The sequence below is a fragment of the Nelumbo lutea genome, chromosome 7, assembly GCF_056320005.1.
Source record: "Nelumbo lutea isolate HS-2025 chromosome 7, American lotus-T2T, whole genome shotgun sequence".
In the NCBI taxonomy this organism is placed as follows: domain Eukaryota; kingdom Viridiplantae; phylum Streptophyta; class Magnoliopsida; order Proteales; family Nelumbonaceae; genus Nelumbo; species Nelumbo lutea.
Genome location: NC_142690.1, coordinates 19199260 through 19226598, shown reverse-complemented (window position 1 = coordinate 19226598; position 27339 = coordinate 19199260). Strand labels below are relative to the sequence as shown.

At 39.8% G+C, this 27339-nt stretch overlaps 1 protein-coding gene across 1 annotated transcript; it reads right to left on the bottom strand.

Annotated features, from left to right (window-relative positions):
* Nucleotides 1–753: 753 nt before the first annotated feature.
* On the bottom strand, nucleotides 754–27339 carry LOC148845479 (Ribosomal protein S5 domain 2-like superfamily protein). The gene is made up of 8 exons (XM_088953126.1): nucleotides 26998–27339; nucleotides 26649–26762; nucleotides 25972–26072; nucleotides 16254–16274; nucleotides 15969–16041; nucleotides 15837–15904; nucleotides 6103–6235; nucleotides 754–1164 (listed from the first exon to the last, which is right to left on the bottom strand). The coding sequence occupies exons 1-8, from the start codon at nucleotides 27101–27103 to the stop codon at nucleotides 1049–1051; spliced, it is 732 nt and encodes a 243-aa protein (XP_088809252.1). The 5' UTR covers nucleotides 27104–27339; the 3' UTR covers nucleotides 754–1048.

Genomic DNA, 27339 nt, shown 5'->3' with positions numbered 1-27339 from the left:
ATCACGGAGAGTTACAGATAATAGACCAAATTAATAATTATGATTTTGTGAAGTTCAAGTAAAGTTTATGCTAATAAATAAGCTCATAGATGAAGGGACAACCTCTACCAAGGACTAAATGAACGTCAGATGGCTGCACAACTATCCAGAACCAAGAAGTCAGTAGAACCCTACGACTTTCAATGTCAAAACATCTGATCCAATCATCTACTTAAGAGGCTATAGCAATAAGCAACTGATTAAGGGTAAATTTATGATGTCAGGGCATCGGAAGAGCTTTGACCTTTAAACAATCAAAAGATTCAATACACCCCCCCCCCCCCAAAAAAAAAAAAATGATGAACACCTGATTCATTACCACTTTTATGACACCCGTTGAATGGTTTATATGTTTTCCTAGTATTATGCGTTTTCGGCACGAGTCACCCCCAACCCAAAAATATATATAGAATACAAATAAGCATTTGCCCGTCTTTTCAATTGAGGTTGTGCCAACACACATTCCAACCATTAAAGCAAATGCGATTCTTTCAACACAAGAAAGAAGAATATAAGCCTTCAGAAAAGGTAACATTGATTTGCTTATTGGTCCCTGGTCTTCTGAGTTGGTCAGTCCTGACTTATTCTACTTCCATGCTTCTCTCTTTCACAGGGTATTTCTCTCCTCTATCTTACGGGAGAAGCACATATATAGAACAGAAACAGGAAGTAAATCTTGGAAATAAATTCCATACCTAAATCTCAAACAAGGGATTGGTCTGAGTTACTATATAAAATTCTATAATAATGGACCTGTTGTATTTTGTTCATAAATTATCTGCCTATAAAACCTAAAATCTTCATACAAATTATCAGAGTACAGAAACACTATGGAACTACTTGCCAATAAACATGGCTATCGTTTGGTTGATACTTGACACTTATAAATTAGTTTCATCCCCAGAAATGTCAAATAAATATTATAGGCTACAAGATTCACCAACAGCCTCGCTGCCTCTAACTTTCCTGATCGATATAGGTGCAACTCCATGTTTTATCTATGTGTTAATCATGCAGCCTTCGATCGGTCACTCGGGAGTTGTGATTGCAAGCTTCTCCTTAGAAAATCTGAGATTTTTGCACTTGCAGAACACCCTCGTTCTAGGCAGTGGAGATAATCATCCACTGAAAACAGAAGTTTGACAAGAGCCAAGTCAGCAAATTAAGGTTATATAGAATAAATCAGATCAGATGAAATAAACCAGAATATCGGATTATAGAAAATAACTACTGCAGAAAAAGCATTCCAGCTTGTGGGTTCCCATAAATACAGCCTCAAGATGGATTCAAAAAATTAGTCTTCCAGATAAAGCAGCATCATAAACATCTGTTATTTTATGGTTTATATTCTCTTAAGTGATGAAATCCTAGGGGAATTTTCTTTAATTTAAGTCACATTGCAAGCCTACTTTTTAGTTGTTAAAAGTTCTATGTGGTACCATAAAAAATTCTACCTTGAAGTGATGTTTGAAATGGAACATAAAAGAAAACGCCCCCTCCAAAAAATAAAATAAAGCCATTGAAATGCATCATTTCTCTCCAATTTTCCAGTACTATTCTTTTTCTAAAAAAAAAAACAGCCATGATGCCTTGCAATAGGGCATGGGAATGTCATCCAATCTTTGGTCATTATACATGTCCAATGGGTCTAATTTTGAACGAAAACTAGATATACATGCATGATAGAATGGTATTAAATGGATACTTGCATCCGTATTTGCATTCTCATTTCCTACATGTATCTGTACCTGGGTATCATAGATGGTAAGTAATTCCATAAACCTAGAGTGGTTCTAGGTTCCTGTTCAGTGATTTTGGGTTTTCTCTCTTCTTTATATTTCTTTCTTTCTTTCTAATTATGTAAGCGTTCATTACAGCCATTAATAACTCATAAGTCTTTTCAACAAAAGAAAAATCCATAATGCCTACAGGCTCTACAACAACCCTCTTCAAAGTCCTGCAAAACCTCACAAAAGCTACCCTTCCTCCTCAATGCCCATTGTCACTGTCATTAGCAATAACCAATCAATCAAATAGTACACTCTTCTTTCATCTTTCTTTCCACTTTTCCAGGACCCCCCACTCCTGGTGGAAAATAAATTGTCTTTTCAGTACTGTAAAGGGTATTCTTCTACATTATCATCACATATCTGACACCTTGTCTAGCCATGTCCTTTTTCATCATCCACAATCCAGGTAACATAGGAACCGATAGCTTCTTTTCCCCATCTATCTTTTCTTCCTCCTTTGGTTAAACATACAGACTAGTCACACAAACACATGCATAGACAAGGTGCAACATAGCAGATGCTGACATAGTGGCATCCTCTCAGTTTTATCATGGCCCTGCAACTTACAACATAGCAGATGCAACATTTGACCCTATTAGTTCCAACTAATATGATCCACTTAAAAAGGCATAAAAAAAGTTCCATGACACCAACAAACTGTGGGATTGCCCAAGTCAACTAAAATAAAGAATTTAGCACAATCAAGTTAAACAGTGGAATAACAAAATGTAATACTTTTTTTATGGGAAACAAAATGTAATACATCATGTACTCCAAGAAGAGTAGTTTGCTTATTAATGATAATTCTGACACCCACCCTAATGCAGCCAACAAAAGGAGAAGCAAAAATAATTGTTGAGATTGTAAATATTTATTTGAAGGCATAAATGGCACCTCTTGATACTCTTATCACCTTTGAACGATGCATTTTACACGGCTAAATGAAGTTTCAAGGTTATAATTAGATTAGTAAGATTATCTATTTTGGTGATTTAGTTATACTTTGTTGTGGTTGAGTCATCTCAAAAGAGTATTCTATGTATTTTGACTTTTTATATAGGGTTCATTGGATATGAAAAGTCAGTCTTTAGCTTTGTTAGAGTTTAGATTCTATTTCTCTTTTTTATTTCATCCTGTTGCCAGTTACCACATTCTAAGTAGGTGACAAGGAGGTGAATGTGTATGTTATGTTATCATCTCCAAGTAACAAGTGATTAGTAAAAGGTATGACTAAAAGAGACAACAAGCTGTTGATGGCAGTTGCTTATAGTTATGGAGGAATTTCTTAGTTCAAGTCCATATATACTTCTGTATTGCATAATTTTTAAAAGTAAAATGAAGTACCACCTGTTTACCTTGACTGGGATTTCTCTCCACCTTTTAAAAAAGTTGATGCTTTCTTCCTTTAGGAGTGAATCCTAGAACCCTACTATGAGGCTAGTTTATTTTCTACTTTCTGTTGTGAACATAACTACAACGTTTATAGCAGATCTACCCTCTCTTTACCCCCCCCCTCCCCCCTCCCCCCCAAAAAAATCAACAAATCTCCATCTCTGTTGAATGTCTTATCCTGCATCACACATCTAACTTTTACTACTAATCAGAATTATGTTTTTTATAATAGAAGGAAAAATTTATTCAAAACCAATGTTTTAAAACATAGAGGCATGATGCGAGGCGTTCCACTACCTAGAGACATGAGACGTAGTTCAGAACGCAAGAGGCGTAAGCCTCCCCAACACAAGGAGGCGTAGGCCTCCTTAAGAGGAGGGGGGTTAGGAGGAGGATGAAGAGGAAGGGGGGATCTCATTTTTTCTTTATTTTTAATAAAAATCTTTTATATTAAGAAGAAAAAAAGCTGCATAACATTAGTTGGAATGGCCATCCCCCCTCCCCTGGGAATGAAATCCCATTCCAGCTGATTCCAATTCTCATTCTGATTCCTGTTTGAACCAAACAAACTCTGGGAATAGATCATTCCAATTCCAACTGTGTACCAAATGGATCCTAAGAAATAAGAGTATTATTTAGTTATCAAGGATGTTTTACCTTTGGATGTTCCAAAGCCTATCTATGATTTTTAATCCTCAATTGTCGGTGGTATACAGTGGGTTCTAACTTCTAATTTTACATTTTTAGTGTGATATTAGACCTTTTTTCAAATATTTCCTGAAGCTGTATTAATAAATTTCACATTCTTTCTAATATTGCCAACTTTCCCTTTTTGACAGCCCTTCTAACCACCAGCTTTGCATGAACTCCATTGCTGAACCTAGGCAGCATGCCTTCACCCCAAACAGGCTCCAAAACCTAGACCAAACATCATAAAAGAATCTGCAGTGAAGCAATAAATGGTCTACAGATTCCAACAATAAATAGTCCACGGTAAACAGTCGGCTGAATCCAGCACCATTCCCCTGATGAACAGATTGTCCATAGTAGGTATTCTGTTTAAGTATGCAGCCCATGCGAAGAAAGCTACCTCTGTGGGGACATTCTTACATCAAATGATGTGTACAGGGACTACCTGCTCTTTAGAACTGACAAGGGCTTTGTAAAAAGATTTTACTGTGAATCTTCCTGTCCTCTCCCACTGCCAGACTCTTCTGTCTGAACTTCCAACCTACACTTGAGCACTGTATAGAGAGTCATTCAAATTTCTTCTGTACTCTAACGTCTTTGTCAACAGCCAAGTCAAATAGCACAAGCAAAGCTTCCAACATAGATCAATCCCCACACCATACATCCTGCCAAAATTTCACCTGTGATCCATCCTCAATCTTAAATCTCACTCCTTTCTTAAATTAACCAAATGCTTTCTCAACACCTTTCCACACTGAGAAGCTGTGGGATTATTTAGATGCCCCTGGGTTCCAGCCCAGACCTCTGACTCCATACTTTGCTTGAACCACCCTCCTCTCCACAAGCCCCCTTGGTGATCCCCAAACCTCCAAAACCACTTTCCCATCAAAGCAATGTTCACAGCCTTGATTCTCCTTACCTCCAAATCTCCCTGGATGTTCGGTTTACAGACCTTGTTCCAATTAACTAGATGGTATTTCTTCTCCTCTTCCCACCCTCTCCATAGGGATTACCTCATTCTTCTTTCTATACTGTTTTCCATACCAGCCAGTACAGGATAAAGAGAGAGCAGGTACATTAGAAGGGAGGATAAGCCACTTTTCACCAAGGTAATTTTTGCCTCCATAAGAAAGCTACTTCGCTTTCCAGGAGGTCAATCTCTTATCAATTCTTTCCATGATTGGCTCCCAACTTGATTTAGATTTGCACTTCATGCCCAAAGGCATGCCCAAGTGTTTTAAAGGTAACCTTTCCACTTGACAACCCCACCCTTCTGCCCATTGAGCTAACTCTTGCACATCCCCCACAGCCACCAACTCACTTTTGTGCAGGTTCACATGCAGCCCAACACTACTTCAAACCATCTTAGCATTCCATTACATGTTGCAGGTGACCCTGAGAAGTGTCGCAAAATATCATCTAATCGTCTTAAACTTTCGTATAGCTGAACAAAATTTCCCCACTTGCACATGGCAAAACTCCCTAGGAAATTGAAACTTCAAACCAAGGTCAGTAAAACCTTCTGGGTTTCACATAAAACTATCTACATTATTCAGGTTTGGCCCATTTTCATGCACACCCAATCCAATTGGCAAGCCAACCTGGAAAATCTCTCATAAAATTGAACCACGCAGGAAACCCTTAAAATCTAATTGGGCAACCATTTTTTACAGCCAACCCTACATACACCCCCTTTCAACAGTAAATGGTTTCCCAAAATTCCCTCCATATTTTAAGTTCTTGCAACTGTCCTCTTTTCTTCCTAGAGATTTCTGTATTTAGCAAGAATTTGAGGCCTAGAATCACCTTCTATTCACATCACTTGGTTCTAGAACCCTAAATATCCGTTTCTAAAGCTTTCCTAGACCTGTCCCCCTTTCTCATATCACTAACTTAATCATTCCTTCCATATTTCAGATCCAACCCTCTGTAAAGTTCACCTACCTTTTACATCAGTCCTTTAATTCTTGCACCCACAAAGTGCTCATACGAATTGTAGGCATCCCTATCCTATATGACATCTTCCCATTAAACACAGAAAAAAGTCTCTAGTTTTAGCCTGATTTTTTATCAATAAGTTTTAGCCTGCAATAGGAAATATATTTCCAGACATAGCATAAAATACTACAATAAAAGCTAGCTACCAGAAAATAGAAATGATATGCAGAGAGGGGTTGAGTGTGCAAAATACCTGACATCACACCATGGGTAACAGAAGTAATGATCCCATGCTCTAGGGGTTCACTTTCCACACTTAATGATCCTTGAGGAAGGACTGAAAGAACTGAGTTGGGGAAGACCAAATATGTGAAGGCTTGCATTTTCTGCCATTTCATTGAAAGAGGCATGTGAAAACCCAACGTTCAAAATATCAAACAATTCCAGAAACAATTTCAACAACCAACCACCAAGAGTCAGACATGCCTTTGGCTATGCATGTAGTGCATCCAACCTGTGCACATTTAATTTGATAATATGATATGGATAATTGAAAAGCAAGCATACACAAGTGGCACGATAAGAAGCAAAACAGTAGCTTAAAGCCCTAATTCATTGGTGATGATGCAGGACCCACATTGTAGCTTCTATGGAGACTTGATGAGATATATCTGAAATTAATGTAACAATTTATTAGAGATGAGTTTGGATCGGTGGTAGCACTATTTTCACGCCCAATATGAAGTGGGAACTCAATAAGAGAATAACTGCTGGCTGTCATGCATGGACTGAGGTTGGCAAAGATGATTAATGTTAGAAATTGTGGTTAAAGGGGATTCTAAAATAGTGGTTGGTTGGATGAGGAACAACAAACAAGCACTGTGACAGTATAGACTAATCATTAAGGAAATCCGATGGTTGATTAGGGAGTTAGGTGCAACATTTCAATGGGTGCAAAGACCTGCAAATGCCATGGCTGATGCTTTGGCCAAACAGGAGTTTTTAGGGAACAAATGTTTTATACACAGATGTTATGTAAAATTTGTTGGGATAAGCAGTTGGTTTGGCCTATTTGTGGGGCCATGTAGCTTGTCAATACAATTCTTTTCGTTCAGCAATAAAAAATTTTTGTTATCCATAAAAAAAATTATTATTTTTCTTCTTTGTTTATGGTTAAGTTTGAATATATGTTTATGTTGGCAGTTTAGCTTTAGTCCTCTTGTCTTTATTTATGTAGCTGGGGATATTTTGAGGATTCCATTTTATGTTAGGATTGCAAGGCCAGCATATAATCAGAACAAATTTTAAGAAACAAAGAGAGCAGCTTGAATCATTTGAAGGTTTGAAATTCTCTCTTATAGGAGTTATTAGAGTTCGGTCTGCCTGTTAGACTGATAACAGTCAAGGAAAAGAGAGGAGAGAATGAGAGAAAGAGAGAAAGGAGAAGAGTAGAGGAGAAGACAAGGAGGAAAAGGTCTGGTTCAAATGAGAGAAAAGTCAACCCTCCCATTCGGCCAGATTTGTTTTGTACTACTAAAATATTGTGGAAAAGTTACATGTGCCCCTACTGAAGTTAGGGACATTAGATCTAACATAAACTTACACATCAGCACCTAAACATAAGCACCAAGACAGAAATACCCCTACATACTCGACACTAGCACTCTCCCTCAAGTTGGAGAGTATATATCATATAATCCTAACTTGTTACATATGTAGTCCACTCTACCCCAACTCAATCCTTTAGTAAACAAATCTGCCCACTGGTTCCCTGTGTTGATATATGCAGTGCCTATCATTCCACTCAGCACCTTCTCTCTAACAAAGTGACAGTCAACCTCTATGTACTTGGTTCTCTCATGAAACATCAGATTAGAGGAAATATGAACTGCAGCCTGATTGTCACAGTAGAGCTTCATCGGAGTATCAATGATGCATCCCATCTCCTGTAGAAGGTTCCTTAGCCACACTAATTCACAAGTACTATGTGCCATAGCTTTATATTTTGCCTTTGCACTGCTTCTTGCCACAACTATCTGCTTCTAGCTTTTCCATGTCACCAGATTACCCCCAAGAAAAGTGCAATAGCCATGTGGTAGATCTATCAAATACCAAACCGGCCCAATCAGCATCAATATATCCTTCTATTTCAAGTTTTCCACCACTTCTGTATATCAAACCACGACCAAAAGCCCCCTTTAAATACCTCACAATCCTTAGAACCGCATCCCAATGTGGAACCAGAGGCTTCTGCATGATTTGACTTACCATACTAACTACGAATGAAATGTTTGGTCAAGTGATGGTTAGGTAGTTCAATTTACCTACCAGCCGCCTGTATCTACCAAGGTCTTCAAACATTTCACCCATATCACTGTCAGCTTAGTGTTTGTTTCCATAGGTGTTTCAGCTGGTTTAGCACCTAACGAACCTATTTCTTCAAGCAAATCAAGAACACATTTCCTCTGACACAAGTTAATACCATGCTTAGACCTTGCTACTTCTATCCCCAAGAAATACTTCAATTTACCAAGGTCCTTTGTCTGAAAATGTTCCTACAGAAAAGTCTTCAACCTGCCAATGCCCATTTATCATTTCTGGTAATGACAATATCATTTACATACACCACCAATAGGATCTTCCCTACCTAAGAGTCATGACTGAAGACTGAATGGTCACCAATAGGATCTTCCCTACCCAAGGAAGGATCCAAAGACTGCTCCCACTGAAGATGGCGTAGTGCAGGATGGAGCAGAATCAACAGTGTTCTTCCCCAAGAACTCTGTCCTTCGCAAGAAACACCAGGATGGAATGTGAGCACAGCTCCCTTTTCAACCCTTTCTCAAAGAATTGATGTCAAGATCCAATCTTGACTTCTCCCACAGCTGGAGATCGAACTGGCAAATAGGGCGGCAAGAGCAGGGAGGCGGCAAGAGAGTATTCGCAGGGGGCAGAATTCTCTCTTCTTGATTTCAGCACTAAAGAGGATCTGATGTGTTTCTTGGTCTCTCTCAAGGCTGCCGCCCCCTCCTTCTTTTTGTTACCTTGAAAAGATCTACTCCTAATCCCATTAGGAGGTGCTTATCCAAATCATATTTGGATCAACCTTCTCTTCTAATGATAAGGTTAAACCCTTATCTTATCTGCAGATTAGATTAGTTTTATCATAATCTCATTAGGAGGTTTCTAGATCTGAATCACATTCAGATTTGGACTCTCTGAGTGGATAGGGTTAAGACCCTATCCTATCTTCTAATCTATCTCAGAATTCGCCCCTTTAATTAACTAAATAAATAGCCCAGTTCGAAATGGGCTTTAGGCCCATTAAGATTATGTGCTCACTTAACCTTTCTAACTGCTGCCCAGTTGGGCTTCCTTGTATGGCGTGGGACCCAAGCATTGATCTATACATCAGCCACATGGGTTCGGCCCAACCTTTGTTACAAGGCGTGGTCGAATACACTGTTAAAGACAGTGCACCCCTGAGACCCATCAAATGGGCTCTATGGGCCCAACACTTACCCTAAGTGGTCCCTGGGCCAAGCCACCTTGTAACACCCAGGGACTGTGGGCAGATGCAAGATTAGCCCATCAGGTATTATCCTCAATGGTCTTACACTTAACCTCTCAGCCCATAATGATCATACACTGCCCGACAAGAGAGGACCTCTCCCTCGGCTGCAATGAACAGTGTTGCACTCTCCACTTATATGGATCCCGGGAATTAAAACATTTTGCAAACATTTTAGAAACCATAATATATATACTTTTATATCTCATATAAAATATATTTTGCAAAACAAATCTCAACGGTTGAAATCGGCTGCCGACAGTCTTGGTTTCCAACAGTGAGAGCACATCCCCGATCATTACCTTTGTCCGACAAAGGGGCTGATCCTGTCACTATGATCACCCACTCAGATGAATTCTCGGATTGTCCCAACATACCCAGGTTTTGACCCCCGCTAAGGATCTCACTGATTGGTACATCAAAGACACCCCGATCCGACACCTAGTGCAGTATCATAATCGAGTTTAGGGGTCGGGTGTAACTTTCCAGTTTTGCCCATCAATCGCCAAGGTCCAGGGCAGTACTGGAAATCTGGTCAAGTTCAAAGATTCAATTAATCCCACACTGTATGTACCTAGGGTCTCACCCCGGTAGCTGAGACAAGCCACCCCAACCTACTTGGTGGCAACACAGTGTCAGCCTTGTCAGGATAGGTCTCCCCAGACCGACCCACTGGCTGTGAACAATCTAAACTAACACGAGTCTCAATAAGTGTCCAGTTTAAGGGTATTACACAAAAACATACCAAGGGAACATGAATCAAATATGTACTTTTATTCATTTACAATAAACTCATAAAGTACATCAATTTTGATTGAAGCTAAGGGCATACAAAACTGTCTAACACCACCTCCCAACAAAAAGCCTAAAATTTTGGGGGTATAGGCTGACACCAAATCTCCTTTGAAGGAAAGCTCCTTACATGGTTTGATGATTGAATGAGGATATTAAAAAAGGAGAGCAAGTGAACACACCAGAAGGGGAAGGTTTCCAAATTCTACTATCCACACAAGATTAATCCAAGTAAGTTGACCCTAGAAGTTTAATTAACTCATCCACCATTGTCATTTCCGACTCCCTTAGGCCTCTCCTCAAACCCAAGTCCCAAGAGTTATCAGTAAAGAACAAAGAGGTCACTTTTTTTTTATTTTCAGAGAGTGAATAAATAAAAGGGAACCTTTCATTAAGGGGAGTGTCTCCAACCCAAGCATCTTCCCAAAATAAGACCTTATTTCCTGCACAAGCACCGAATTTGACATAAGGAAGGAATGAAGGTAAAATACCATGAATAGCTTTCCAGGGAGAGCATTGGGAAGCCCCTAGGTCGACTCCTACATCCCAACCATTGTCTGCCAATCCATGAATGCTAATAATCACTCTATGCCAAAGTCTATCATGTTCCAAAGGCAATCTCCACAACCATTTCCCCAATAATGATGTATTTCTTAGCCTAAGATTTCCTATTCCTAGGCCCCCTTCATCTTTACTTCTAGAAACCACCTCCCACTTCACTAGGTGGTCTCTTTTGGTGTCTCCTGGTTCCCAAAGGAAGTCCCTCATGATCTTCTCTAACTGGTTTGCTACTTTCACCGGTATACTAAAGGTAGATAGGAAATACACTAGTAAGTTAGCCAACGTCGACTTTATCAGGGTTATCCTACCTCCCAAAGAAATGTAACTTCTCTTCCAATTCGCAAGTCTCTTTGTAAACCTCTCAATCACTAGGTACCAGAAACTATCCATATTAAGATTTCCTCCCAAAGGTAGTCCCAAATACTATAATGGTCAATCTCCTACCTCACACCCCAATACTCCAGCTAATCAAATCACCTCGTCACTCCCTAAGTTTACTCTTGCCACACAACTTTTGCCCCAATTGATCTTTTAGGTTAGAGATCCTCTCAAATTTATGGACTATCCTTTTTAGATTCATGAGTTCTTCAATTTTCCCTTCACAAAACATAATAATGTCATCTGCAAATTGTAAATGTGTAACCACCACTTCATCCCTTCCAACTCTCCAACCTCTAATTATATTGTTGGCATCTTCCCTTATGATCAACTCACTCAGCACATCAGTTACCAGAGTAAATAGGAAGGGAGATAGAGGATCTCCTTGTCTTAGGCCCCTTTTGACAGGAAAAAAATCTCTTGCTGCTCCATTTACCAAAATTGAAAAATGACATGAAATAATGCAGTTGTTCACCCATTTACACAATCTCTCTCCAAAACCCCTGCGCTTAAGAATCTCCAACAGAAACTCCCCATCCACCATGTCATTGGCTTTCTCTAAATCCAATTTGCACACCAGTCTCTTTTGTTTTTCCTTCTTCTAACCTCTATACATTCATTGGCAATAAGGATTTGATCAATGATTTGTCTCCCAAACACAAAAACCCCTTGATTTGGAGAAATCATCGAGGGAAGAACATATTTTATTCTTAGGGCTAAAACCTCGGAAATGATTTTGTACATGCTACATATTAGACTTATGGGCCTAAAATCCTTTGGTTGAAGTGCATCCACTTTCTTTGGTATCAAAGCGATGAAGGTTGCATTTGCACCTGAGTTAAATTGGTCCCTCTCATGGAACTCATCAAACACATCCATCAAGTCACCCTCAATTATTTCCCAACAATCTTGATAGAAAGCCATCGTAAAACCACCAGGTCCTGGGGCTTTAGATCTCGCCATCGAGAAAACTGCATTTTTTACTTCCTAAACCTCAAATTTCCTTTCCAAGGAGTCCAAAAGCTCTCTGTTCCCAACCCTCCAATCCATGTCCTCTAAGTTAATTGGGAGATATTCAGTGTCCACAAAGTTATAATTCCCCCTAAAGCTCCCCAAGATTGTGTGTAAGCCCAACTTATGTCTCTTGCTGACCAAATACTTCTTACCCAAATCCTATCTATCTCAGACAATTTAGATTCTTGAATCAACACAATATATGGTTTTTCTCTTTGCAACAAATCCCTAATCACTCCTCTTTTTCCCGAGCTTCCTAACCCTCTTACATTCCAGCTAATCAATTTCATTGAGACCGCGACAAAAACCCTTTAACCAAACAAACCACTCACCGCTTCTTCTCCTTTTTTGCAACAGTCCCTTTATCATAATCACCTCACATCTTAGCCTTTCCACCTCACTTAATTTTTTCTTTCTCTGCTTTTTTACACCAACTCCTTTAGAACTAGGCTCCTCTAGCTTCTCTTTCCCCTCTTTCTTTCTACTTGGGCCCTTTTTCTTTATTTTCCCCTTTTGTTTTTTTGACCCATCGTCTGCATTTAATCTACCATCACCCTTTACTTCCTCTTCAACAATAGGATTAGGAGTGTCACCCTCCTCATCCCATTCAATCTGTCCAGCCATTTCTTCCTCCACCTGAATTCTAAGCAGTTCCATAATCAGCTCCCAAATTCTATCCCCGACTTCCATGTCTACATTTTCTGAAAATAACTCTCCTATCACCTCTGTTTCCTGTACTTGATCATTCTGATTGGCAGGCTGCATGGTTGTGTTAGTATCCCCTGTAGGCACAACATACACAGGACTAGAAGAAACATTAGTAGCAACAAAAAAACTGGTTCAAAGGAGACTTTAGTAAATAGGTAGGAATTACCGGAGGATTTGGCGACCCTTTAACCCCAATCATTGGGCTAAAGTCAGAGGTATTACCTTTAGAATCACCCTCTAGATAGTTAGCCGTGGGAACAGGGCAGTTTGTAGCTCTACTCAGAGGTTCTGGGTTGACTTTACAGCCCCTACTAATATCTTGTATTTCGTCTTGTTCTGAACACAGAACTCCACTATTCTTTGTTCTAGATTTTACTTCCCCCGAGGTGGTGCCTAATCTTCCTTCCCCTGTGTCAAGCTGGATTAAGAGTCTAGGAAGAGTAGTACAAAGATCTTCATCAAACAGTAGTTTCACGCCATCTTCTGCTCCTTCCCCAAGTCGAGAGTGGCATTTGCTTTGAATACTTCCAAGGCTAAAACCTCCAGATTTCTCTCATTCCGTACTGTCTTCCAAACTTACCCACCCTGAATCTGAAGTTTCATCTCTGTTTTTTGTTCTATTGTACCTGGGGTTCAGCTTCTCTGGACTAGTAGAGTAGGAGACCATTCTTGGCACCCAAGAAAGCACCAAACTAGAGCTTCTCATCGAGTCTGCAGCTGGATATTTGCGTCTGGAAGTAAAATTCGCCACTGCTACAGCAGTTTGGGTCGATGATACACCCAAACAAAGGTCCACTAAAGGTTGACCTCTTTTAGTAGACAACCTTCTTAATGAGCTAGTCTTAATTTGTCCAACAGCTCTTAATGGGCCAGGCCTTTTCAGCCCAGAAGTCCCCCATTCTCTATTAAGGTCACGTGCCTATTTAAGTTGTCATGTGACTGGGCCAACCTCTTTAAGTTTTCTTGTGAATGGGCCGACCTATTTAAGTTTACTTGTGACTGGGCCAAACCATTCAAAGGCCCACCAGAATTTACTTCTCTTCCATTTGTCCCCACCCCAGGCCCTTTGTTTGAATTTGAATCTGCCACGTCTCCAACTTATAACAAAAGTTTTACATCCGCCCGTTGAATTTCTGACCTGCTGCTTCGAAATGCCACACTGAGAGGTAGCTTGATTTATACCTTTCCAATTCTCTGTCTTTTCAGTTTCCATATCCATGAAATTTCCTTCTTTTCTCTGTTCTCCCTTCCCAAGGTTTCCTCGAAACCAGGTTTTGGCCACATCAGCACCATCTTCTCTGGTCCTTCCCTTTCACCAATGAGCTTCCAGAGAGGAGGCTATCCAAGCTTTGAACATTTGACCATCTGAGAAAACATCTACAAAACATGGGATGAGTTCTGGTTTCGCTCCATTCACCTCTATATGCACAGCTCGGAGATCTGAGGCATCCAAAGTTGAGAGTTCCCCACGAGACAACTTTGCAATTCTGTTAAGAATCTCATCTGACCATAGATGATAAAGCAGCCCCAGAATTCTCAACTCAATGCTATCTGTTGGGTTTACTGTTTTTTCATTACAACTCGGGGACCATCTTCCTACCACTGTCAATCCTTACTTTGTTACTGCCGACACAGCTTCAAAATCCGGCCAGGGATTTTTACAAAGAATCACAGCCTTCTGCCCAGAATTCTCAACTCAATGCTATCTGTTGGGTTTACTGTTTTTTCATTACAACTCGGGGGCCATCTTCCTACCACTGTCAATCCTTACTTTGTTACTGCCGACACAGCTTCAAAATCCGGCCAGGGATTTTTACAAAGAATCACAGCCTTCTGCCCATCAATAGGAACAATCTGCAGTCTTTCTGATACCTTCAAAGTTTGTTGAATCTCTTCACCCAGGGCTTTCCAATCTGTAACATCCTTACTCATGGATAACACTAATTTGTTCTCCCATTCTGTTTTGGCTTTATTGCCACACTCGTTGACCCTAACCTTGCATCAATCTGAACATCCTTATCTGTGTTGGCTCCCTTACTTTGTGTTTCCTTCCAGTCTGTTAATTCCATCTTCTCTTCAGGCTTCTTCTGACCCTCTTCCTTTCTGATTGGATAACTTCGTCGTTCATACACTAACACCAGAAAATCCTGCATTGCTTGTATTATCTTATCCCAACCCGATGTTTCTCTCCCTTCAGGGAAGCAAGTGAACTGTTTCATACTATTACCATAATATTCATAGATACCCACAAATCTTCCCTTGTTTTCTTTTCTTTCAGCAGCATACCTTCTTCCTTCTTCCACAAGACTACACTTCCATTCTATTGTTCTTGATGTTCTCTTTGCTCCTTCCAGGAATCTCTGAATCCAGGATATTGCTTTCTCTTCAAAAATCAATGAAGCTTTTCTTAGTTCCACTATCTTCAGGGCAACTCCTCTTCTTGTCCAAACTTCTTCCAAAACAAATGTTTTTGCCTCAATCCTCAGAACTCTTCTCCATCTCCTTGCTGGTGCAAAATCATCACGTTTTCAACATATTTGTAACACATTTAAAGTGAACACCACATTCAGGTAAGCAAACCTCACCAAATGAGAAAAAAAAACAAGGGAAACCCTTTGACCCATTGTTTTCCTAATTTCGGTGTTAATTGGAAAATATCTAGTAAACAATGTATCATTAGTTGTATAAATTGGAAAAATATAAATACTAGAGTGACCTATTGGGCAGCTTAAATGGTTGATCACTTTCATATAGTCATATAGAAGCGTTTAAAGTAAGAATAAGTAATTTTGGAGAGTTGACATGGGTTTGGTAGATCTGCCTGATTTGCTACTGGTTCCCGATTTGACAAACCAATAGCAGGAGATTACAATAACTATTTATTGTTTTGTGAAAAACTGGGTTTGAATATACAATTTCATTGATAGCTAGACTAAATAGTTGAAAAGGGTAAGAAGAAAAACCTGCTCCTCTAACTTGGTGGGGTCCAGAACCACGGTTCCATTTTCTTCCAGACAACAACAGATTGCAACTGCACAGACCAACAAGTATGAATGTAAAGATAAGAAGCGACAATCACAATAAGAATTTCTTACCAGAAAGATGCTTCAATGGAATTCCAGCATCCACAAGGGCAGCACAGGCTGCATTTATGGCACATGGGAGGAGCTAGCAAAGGTTTCTGTTAAGGAAGTTTTCAACATCTTAATGTAAAACAGTGGTGGTCACAGCATGTACTTTAAGATACATAATTATCTCCTTAGAGAATCCTAACATATAAACCATTAGGAAAGAAAATGAGAAATCAAATGAATGTTCATATCAAGGTTCTTTTTTTCAGTTCAACCAGAAACAGCTTAGGTTGAAGCCGTTAAGGATACAGAACCATCATCATTAACAACCTGCAAAGAAAGAGTAAAAGTACAATGATCATCAGTGAAGAATCTAGAGATGCAGCTAAAACTAGGTAATTTCCATACAGTAAGTGTTAATAAACCCAGATAAACAAATAATAAATAAGGATCTCTTGTAAAGCAACTAAGAAATGAAGGTAAATTTAAAATCAATGAGGGGATGGGAAGAAAGAAGCCCTATTAGGTGAATGTGGTAGATAAAGAGGGAGACTAAGGATCTGAATTTTAGGAAGAAGAGATTCAGATCTGAAATAGAGAAAAAAGATAAAAAAGATTGCACCTTTAGAAGACAATGAGGAAGAGAGCAAGATTAGAAAACTGTACAGACAAGTGATGATTGATGACAATAAGAAACAAGATGGGGTCAAGAAAGAGATTGAAAAAGGAATTGGTGGTCAAAGCAAAGAAGAGCTGAAGTAGATTGGTGCTAAAGATTAGAGAAGAAGGAAGGGCTACCATCTATCTAATCTCTGTTAAAAGTAATGGATGGAGTTCTCTGGAATTCCAAAGAAAAAAAAATCAGGTGATACTAAAGCGTAATCAAAAAGGGTGGTTTGTGATGGTCTCAAAGACATTTGGTGGTAACAGAAGACAACTTATCTGTATACCAGAAGGTCGACAAGGCCTCGGCTGGCAGCTAATGGCATCACACAGTGATTTAAAAGGCGTGCCTCAGGCGCACAGGCGAGCCACATTTCAGGGTGTCTCACCTAGGTCCTAGGCGCATTTCAGGGTATGCGCCTCGCCTAGGTCCTAGGCACAGTCCTTTCAAAAGGCGCACGCCTGGTGCACCTAGGCATGTGCCTAATGCACCTTGCACCTCAGCCCAGGCGTGCACCTTTTGAAAATTTGCCGCTTTTTTGCCTTTTTGAACACTGGGTCGGGGGCTCCACCCCCGGACCCCTGTGCCACACCCCTCAAGGCAAGCCTAAACAAGTCCACGTTAGGCTTGCTCACCGAAGCTCCGAGAACCCCCAATTTGGTAATGTTGTTCATTCATTCATCCTAATAAAATGTCTTCTTAAAAAGCAAGTAAAACTATAAAATCACTATTTTTTTGTGTGAAAACTAAGAACTTAAGGCCTAACGTCGACTTGTTTAGGCTTGCCTCAAGGGGCATGGCACAAAGGCGGCTCTTAGAATCAGGAATGTAATATGTTTTACATTACATTAGCTATGCGAAGTAATGCAATTGAGTGAAAAAAAAGATTAGAGGTTTTAAATGCTTGAAAATGTTTTATATGTTTGGTTTTATTTTTAAATTCTCATTTGAATATGCTTTACATAATTACATCTTATGTTTATGTATTTTAATTTTAGATAAAGGTTTTTTAAAACATTATTTTAAAATTTAAGTTTATATTTTTTTATTAATATTATGTTTGGTTTTTTTGAATTTTTTGGCATTTTTTGAATTTTCTGACATTTTTTTTATTTTTTAGCATTTTTTTTATAATTTTGCACCTTGCTTCAAAAAGACGCGCGCACCTCATGCGCAAATTGACCCCTACACCTTTTTTGTGCCTTGCGCTTTTAAAACACTAGCGTCACGACTTCAGGATTTCTTATTGCATAAAGAAGATTGTGTGCAGACTTCTTCCAACATGGTTAACCCTATGGAGGAGGATGTAATCCAAGTCCAAACCCAAGAAATATCCAGCATTTGATTTCGATTGTGAGCACAAGTCCAGAGAATTTTACAGGAAAAGGAAGAGAGTGTTTGGGATTGAAGGTGGATTGCTAAGGCTGGAAAGAAGGTGAATAACTGGGGTACAATAGTCAAAGTTCTCATGCAGAAGCTCCAAGTTCATTCCAGTGTGTCATTGTACCTTTTTGACGAAATCTGGGCAATTCTGGAGACAGGGGGAAGAACATTGACTTTCAATTGTTGAACACCGAATTGGGGGTAGAAATTCTTGAAAACTAGTCGATTCTTGCAACTCTAAAGAAATTACTGATGAAACCTTTGAGATTTTGTTGGTTGGGCTTCCATTTCCCTTGTGGAAGGAGAGTTTCTTTGAAAGGGTTGCTAAAGTGTTGGAGGTGATCTATTTGAGATTAACTTTAACAGTCTAAGGGTGGTGAGGATCAAAATCACTAGAGTTCAACTGTAAAACATTCCAAGAGCTATTGATATCAACGTCAGTGAGGTGTGGAATAAGCTCTGGTTGGTGACAGAAGTTGAAATGTCGCTCTGGAATGGAGGGCAAGAGGTTGAAGGTGATGAGGGGCAGGACGGTGGACACATGGCAAAAATGAAGAGGTGAAAGCGGAGGTGTTAAAAAGAGGAATTAATTTGGGCTTTAATAAGGAAGACAAAGGGGTGGAGGCTGAAATAGGCCTCGAAAAAGGAACAGATATGAAATTTAATAGCTCAAACTTAAATGGGTCGAGCCTGAATTCCTTTGCAGAGGCAATAAAGATTGGGCTCATGTCCAAGCCAATGGGTGGCCAAGCCCATAATATTTTGAACAAAAAGATCTCCACGGGTCAGTTTTTGTTAGAACCTAGAGGAAGTGTTTTGGGCCGAGAATTGGGCCCATTAATAAAGAAAAGGCCAACTCTTTAGACTCACATGATACTTCTAGTAGTCACATTTTATTTGGCTACTATACTTATAGTAGTCACATGAGGTGTGGTCTTTTTTTGACTAGGAACCAAATAATCCTCTACCTTCATCTCAAGTTGAGATTGGCCAGCGGTTGAAGATGCAATCTCATCAATCGTCATCTTTGCAATGGGATCCAAGGCCTGAGGCTTAGGGACAGCAATTTTCCCCATCTCCAACGGGTACCCAACTTCCCCGATCCAATGGACAGGGATTAATAGGGATCCCCGATTGGGGTTGGGGTCAGGGATGGGGAATTAGGTCCCCGCCCCACCCCCGATTATAAATAAATATATATATAATGTTATTCATATTATATATATGATATTATTTATATTTTAAAATTTTTATTTATTTTAAGTAAATCTATTTAAAAAATATACTATTAACTAAAAAAATTTGGGGATTCAAGTCCCCATGGGGAACTCATCCCCGTCGAGGATCGGGGATGGAGGACAATCTTTACCCCCAACAGGGATCGGGGCCAAGGACAAGGACTGTGACTATTGCTTTCTCTAGGATAGAGGATGATCGACCTAATCCCAAATATGCAAGGAACTGGCCAAGAGATTTTGAAGAAGCTGACAATGGATGGGTGGATTGTAGCCAGTCAGGGGATGATGACAATGGGTTTGATTACGAAGCGGATTCTATAGCAGAGATCATAGAAAAGGGAGACAATTGTGGTGGAACTGGAGGAGGATTTATGTATTGACATATTGTTTGTTGAAGATTTGGACGAAGTTATTAATGCCTCGCCTTTGAATCTAGCGACAAGTGGTGGTAATCACTATCAAGAAAAGTTCATTGTGGTTGCTAGGGATAGAAGCCAAAAAGCCTAAAGAAGGGGATACCAAAGCCAAGCACTAAAATTAGAGAGGATGTTCGTAAGGGTCTGTTGAAGACTAACTTGAAGTCTTGTAGTGGGACGTTGAGGGAGAATAAGCAACAAGTTAATGGGAGTAAACAGAATGACGATGATACCAAAGAGAGCTTCCCAATTTTGATATCCCCTGATCCTAATAGCAAATTCCAAACCATTTGCTTTGGAAAATTGTCCGACCACTCGTATGACTGTTGAGTCCGACCATATTCTGAACCTAGGCAATCTTGTAAATTCTGGTTTAGTGACTAATCCTTGTTGTTGCTCTTTGCCTTAAGCCGTCCTTCCAAGACAACCTTCACGCCACAAGACGGAAACAATGATATGAGTGAGAAAGAAGTAGGTGTGGAGGACGAGAAAGGGAGGAAAATCTGGGAGTTGATAGAGAGCTTTCTGGAGGAAATGAAGAGGAAAGAATTAGATGAGGCCGAGAGGTCAAGTGGGAAAAGAATAGGAGTTAATGGTGGTGCTTTTAGTGGGGAGTGCTCTAGGGTTCCAAAAGCGGAGAGGATACAAAGAAGGAAAAATTAGTTGCTGAATTCGCAGATAAATTAGGGTGCAAATTAAAAGAGCCAATTGAGGTAAAAACTCTTGTGAGAAAGAAGAGGGTGGGACTAGGAAAAGAAAACTTAGTGAGGTTGAAAGATTAAAAAAAAGATGTGGAAGAGGATAAGGAATTCAGTAAATAGGAAAGGGCCAGGAAAAAAAAACACTTGCAACTTGCTACAAAGGAAAAACAAAGGTAGATTGTGTATCCCCCCCACTTGCATTTTGTGCCTCACCAATGGTGAAACTGTTTTTTTTTTTTTTTTTTGAAAAAGGTAAGGTATTGTATTAAACCGCAAAAAGAAGGAAGATATACAATCAGCCCAATTCCTTGTACAATGAGAAACTTGCTAAAGGAAACCCCAGAAACTCAATAACACAACTAAGCCATTAGGCATTTACAGACAAAACTATCCAAAAATAAACTCTTTGTCAAAGAAAGAAACTGTGTCTAGATTTGAAAAGTGAGTGATTAGCCAACCACGAATACAGCATGCCCAATAATATTTTTAAGAACTTCCTCCTTTGAAATTTGACAACCTTTGAAGATTCTCTGATTCCTTTCACACCAAACTGCCCAGAACACAGCTGCAGGAACAGTGTTCTAAGAAACTCTTTTGGCCTCACTTAGACCCTTTAGCCACCCAGCAAGCAAAAAACTCTTCACATCAGATGGAAAACACACCTTTACCCCAAACAATTCCAGAATTTTCCCCCAATTCCAGTGGGTGAGTTCACAGTGGACCAGAAGGTGATTAGAGGTTTCTGTGCTTCTCTTGCACAGAACACACCTTTCATCCTGCACTTGAATGCCCCTTCTAACTAGGTTTTCTTTAGTCTGAATTCTGTCCAGCACCGTAACCACACAAAAAAAGACACTTTTGAAGGGACATTCCTTATCCAAATCTTCTTGTCCGCGAAAACAGAAAACTCCTCTCTTGTCAGGCTGTTATAGTAGGATTTCACAGAGAAAATTCCTGAGTTTTCAAATCTCCATTTTCTTTTGTCCTCCAAAGCTCCATTCTGCAGCAAACTTAGGAGAGATTTTACCTCCCAATCATTCAGATTTCTACGCAGTTGAGGATTCCACACACAGACTCCACTCTGCATTTCCAAATAATCTGCCACTGTTGCATTCTTGTCCATTGCTATCCCGAAAAGATCAGAATATCTGTCCTTGAGAGGGCCATCTTCACACTAAAAATCCTTCCGGAATAGAACTCTTTGACCATTCCCGACCTCGTATTTATTCCTTGTAAGAACTGTGATTCAATTTTTTGAATTGCCTTCCAGATTGAGCAACCTATGAGGATATGGAGTTTCCAGTCTCCCAATCTCTCGCTGCAGGCCCATACTTGGCTACAATTAGCCTCCTCCACAAACTGTTCAGCTGATCATTAAACCTCCAAAGTCATTTTCCTAGCATTGCAGTGTTGACTTCCCTTAATTTTCTAATGCCCAGACCTCCAAGGTTTTTGGATCTGCAGACTGACTTCCACCTCACCAGATGACATTTATTTTCCCCCTTCCATCCTCTCCACAGGAAATCCCTCATCTTTTTCTCCAAGAGAGCAGCAGTTTTCACTGGGATTGGGAACACCGACATGTAATATACTGGCAGAGATGAGAGCACACTTTTAATCAAAGTGACTTTCCCGCCTTTTGACAGATACTTAGTCTTCCAGGATGCCAGCCGCTTGTCCACTTTTTCTATAATAGAATCCCATATGCCCTTTGATCCGCAGTTATCTCCCAGTGGCAAACCCAGATATTTGGTAGGAAGTTTCCCAACTTTGCAGCCCCAATTCCCAGCCCACTCCTCCAAATTTTCAACTGACCCAACAGCCAATATCTCGGTCTTAGAAGTGTTGATGTGAAGGCCAGTAATTACCTCAAGCCATCTCAGAACTGCTTTTACCATTTCAAGCTGTTCCCAAGAAGCATCAGAAAAAGACAGGGTGTCGTCTGCAAATTGTAGAAGGAGAACCTCTACCTGGTCACCTACTGCTTTAAAGCCTTCCAACAGCCCTCCCGAACATGCTCTCTCCACATTGAAGACTTCCTTTGGCAATGGCAAGGAAGAGGTCATGGAAAAAGGGGGGAAACTTACTGGCACACTGGTTCAAGCAGTTTTGTGGGGGGTGTGCAAAGAGAGACAACCAAATCTTCAACAATAAAGCTAGATCTATGGATGATTTGTTATCCCACATATTCTACTTGTTCAATATGTGGGTGCTGAACTCGAAAGAGTTTAAAGGTGTTTCTTGATGATCCTCTCTAAAAGCAACAAGCATCCCTAACTAAAGAGTAGAAGAGGAGGTAACTCTGAATTTTGATGGAAGTGCACTTGGGAGCCCTGGTCTAGCAGGGGAACGATGGTGTGTTTAAGGGAAGGGATGGAAATTTGTTGTGGGCTTACAGTGGACCAATCAGGATAGCAGACCTTACAAAGGCTGAAGTTCTAGCCATGCTAACTGGACTCCAAATTGCAAGAGACCGTGGCTTGTCTTCCCTATCATCAAAGGTGATTAGAGTAATACTATTAGATGGCTTGGGGAGAAGGATGGAGGGCCGTGGAGGCTAGTAAATTACCTGGATGAGGCCCAAGATCTTCTGGACTCCTTGAATGTAATCTGTTATAGATTCCCAGAGAGTTAAGCACTATAGCATATTGGTTGGCTAAAATGGGTGCTCACAAGGAAATTTTACATAGTGAGAGTGTTATACCTTTGCAACCTGTGTGTGCTGCTTCTTGTACGTACTCTCATGTACTCTCTTTGTGGTTAATGGAATAGACTATTCATATGATGTAGGTAAAGCAAACTCAAATGTGGGGTTAAACATGGAAGAAGTTTGTCAAGAGGAGGAAGATGCCAAAACAAGGTAAGTGAAGCCCAGACTTAGAACCCAAAATTTTTGGGTAGAAGTGCTGCACTTACCAAGAAGTTGCAAGTGCTTTTCATGGGGTAATGTCAGATCCAAGGAATATGTCTGAAGAAAAGTAATGTCAAAAAAAGATTAGGCATCACTATGAACTAACTTAATTTGTCAACTGCCCCGTTCAAACAATTAGAGAGGAAAACCATATCCCAATCTATTCCAAGTGAGGCCTGCGAGGAGGACAATCGATAGTGTAGTTATGTTCATTATACCCCCAAAACAAACCAAGTGGTACAACGGCCATTGTAAAGCTTTTTTTATATAAGTAACAAAATTATAACTTGAATGACAAAAAGAAAAGCCATGAAAATAATGAAATTATTGATGAGGGAGCCAGTCAGCCAGACCCCAGCCCTAATTCTGTTTGCCCTGTCAACAGGGTGATGGAATGTATAGTTTTTTTATCAATAAAAAGAGATTTTGTTAAATTGAAACTCAAGTATTACAGTAACATGGGAACTCTCTCCACCCAAAGGATAAGTTATAATTTTGCCCAAAACATTTGGTGCCTAGTTGTTCCTTGTTTAGCCAAAACATCTGCCATCCCATTTGTTGATCTTCTTACCCATTTAAAGACAACACTTAGCTCCCTTATTAAGTTTTATATTTCCCGAAATGTAAGTCTATAGATCCATGGGATTTGGGACCTACATCTTGTCCAAGAAATGACCACCTGAGAGTCCCCTTCCACCTCCAAGTTTTGGAAGCCAAAATGCTTAGCAGATTTTAGACCATGGAGTAATTCGTAAGCTCAGCTGTCAAAGCATTACCATCTGCTAAGGGTCCTGAATATAATACCAAAACCTTTCCTTCTGTGTCTCGGAAGACCCCTCCCAGTCCATCCACATTACCATTACCAAATATAACTCCCATCAAAATTGAGTTTAACAAAGTTGGCTTCTAGGGGTCTCGATTCCATAGAAGCTCTTTCCTTTTCTTTAGTTGATAAAGCCACTTCCTCCAAGTTCTCAAAATGTCATTGAGTGACAACACTTGGAAATCCTCTAGGGTCTTCACCCAGTGTGCTACTTCTATTTTAACTGTGTCAATGATCTCCATCTCTGTCCTACTCTTCTCATTGAAAACCCTCCCATTCCTTTCTTCCCAAACAGTCCATAACATGGCAGCTCTCACTGTTTTCCATGATGGAATGTTTAGTTATAAAGGTGATTCATCATTTCATTGGATGAAAACATTGGATTTGTTTGCACTATTCTCTTTTGGTGATATTTCGAGGAATGGGGACTAAATGGCAAGAAGTTCGTCTAAGAAGGAGAAGATCACTTCCCTTTGGTCATTACCAATGAAGATTTTGTGAAGCTTGACTTCAATGGGAGCAGCCAAGGAAACCCAGGCTCATCTTCTATGGAGGGTTTCTTCAGAAACAAAGAAAGAAATGGTCTTGCACTCTTCTTGGGACCAGCTGGTCTTGGAGGTTCAGCTAGAGCAGAGCTCTTTGCTGTACTTCAAGGGGTACAAATAGCAAGACAATTGAATTTTGATAGCTTAGTCATTGAGGAAAATTCTAAGATGGTGATTGGTTGGCTAAAAGATATGTAGACGGTAAGATGCATTTATAGAGAAGAGATGAAGATATTAAAATGGTTAAGTAGTGGGATGAACTTAAGGATCCAATGGAAAAGGAGGTTGGCTAATGACAAGGTGCCAACCAGCTGGTTGGTAAGGTCTCCTGCCAGTCATAGCGGAGACATGGGATCAAATCCCATCTGCACCTGGGTTGAGGGATGGGCTACCCCCGTTCTGTAGCCCTTCAAAAGATATCAAAAAAAGGAGGTCAGCTAATGGGATAGTTGACAACGAGTGGTTGCACCTCACACCTCCCCTTGGACCTTTGTAATCTTTATGTTTTCTGTTAATAAAATTGATATTTTTACTTATCAAAAAAAAGTGAAGGAACAAAGCACTTTTAAAATTATAATTAAAGGAGACAGTGAATTTGTCAGTGTGATAGAGAGAGAGAGAAAAGTGAGAAGAGACAGTGTCTATCTGTGTGTGTGTGGGGGGGGGGGGGGGGGGGAGAGAGAGAGAGAGCTGTCACCAACTATTAAAAGGAAGAAAAAAAGAAAAGCAAATAATTTGAATGGGCATCTACTGTGCCTCAACCAGAACCAATCTTAATCTATGATACCCAAATACCTGCACAAAGTGATGTATTGTGTCAGATAGTTTAATTTTTATTGTAAATCCTGTATCTGATACCGTGTCCTTCTATATCTGGGACCTTTGGGTAACATGGACCTTAACCTGCTTGGGTTCATATCAAACCCAATGCAGTGGAATGAAAGATGTCATCCCTTTAGCCACATCAACTGCCTCTGCAGTCTTGAGAATATAAACCCTAAACTCAATGATATATTGTTCACTAATCACTATATCCATATCAACATTTCAAAATGAAGAGAGATATCCCCATGTCCATATTATAACAGTAGTGCCAACATCTAGACATGGGAATTTGCCTTCCAATGTTGTTATTACATGTGAAACATTGACAATAATTGGCTATAAAGTCAAAAGGCACTAATAAGAAATGTTTACTCTTAAAACACCTTGTTATCCTCTTTTTCTAGAAGAACAACACAATAAAGGAAAAGGAGGAGAAGAAAGACAAAAAAAAACAGAAATGGATGGAACAACCTATGAACCTGAAAAACCTTACTAGATAAATAACAACGAAACTACATTACCTGAACTATGACAGAGGTTGTTGTATTTGGGTAAACCGTCAGAAGGCAAATACTTTGCAAGGTTCTCTTAAGTATCATTTCATACTCCTTTTCCGGTTTGCCTAAACAAGGACCAAAAAACCACTTGTATCAGTAACTAAAATATTAAGAGGGATAAGAAGGCTATAGTTAGCATACACATACGCACATGGGGTTATATACCCCCAACCTCAGTTCATGACCCAACTTTGCCTTCTGATAAACAGCCACTTACTATTTATAGTCCTCTATTAACGCCATATATGTATATTTATTTGGCTCTGGACTCTTTATAACATTGCAAATCAACAACTTGAATATTGTATTGATTATCCAATTCTAACAAATGCTGTGCAAGCAATTAAACAACTAATAATGCAAATCAAGAAATCTGTATAACATGGCAAATCAAATAGATTTGTTCGTCCTTTTCCTTCCATTTTGGCATAATAAGTTATTTAGCATGCTACTAATTTGCATATTAGCATAATTAAAAAGTAGTTCACTACTTGTTTCACTAAATAATGAATGGCATCAAGTGGCAATTTTGCCATGCATTTGTTCAGGAGACCACCCACTAGTCTAAAGGACATACCATTATATATAAGACATAAGGCATCTGATTCCTACTATAAATGAGAAGTTCTACAAGAACTCACCAATCTGCCCAGTTTTGGGCTTCCAAATAACTTCGATGGACGCCTTCTCGGGATTCTCATTCTTCCTGGTTCCTGCTTTGGGTCCATAAACGGCAGCTAAAACAATTGTATCCCCTAATTCAAACAGCACAGATGACGCTACTCAAACCCATTGCTGAAAAGAGAACAGAAAGAACGAAGAACAAATTGAACCCTAAGGCTGGCTATGTTTGGTTTGAAGGAAAAAGTAGGGAAAAGAAGGGGAAAGGCAGGGAAATCTTTACAAGCTTTGTATAGGTTTTCATACCTTACCCTACCTTTTCCTTCAAACCAAACATAGCCTAAGTTACTTTTTTATCTCTAATTTTACCTTGAGACCAACGAGCTGAACCATGAGCTCGGTTAAGAAGATTCCGAGAACAAGCCAGTGGTCTCAATTGATTCCTCGTACGTCCGTCTACTCTGTCCACCTCCATAGCCGCTCAAGCCACAACCTGCAAATTTTAAAACTGAAATATTCGCGGGAAACAAGATAAAACAACTACCGCAATCGACCACCGGACTTCTGAAACCAGAAGTGACAAGGGTTTTGACAAAATTTTGGGTGTCCACTCCACTTGCTTGACTGAGTTAAGGTCAAGCGATTGAAGACCGTTATAGGGTATAAGCAATTCTTTCGCAGCCGCTGGCCCTTTGCAAGAGTTGTTTCTTT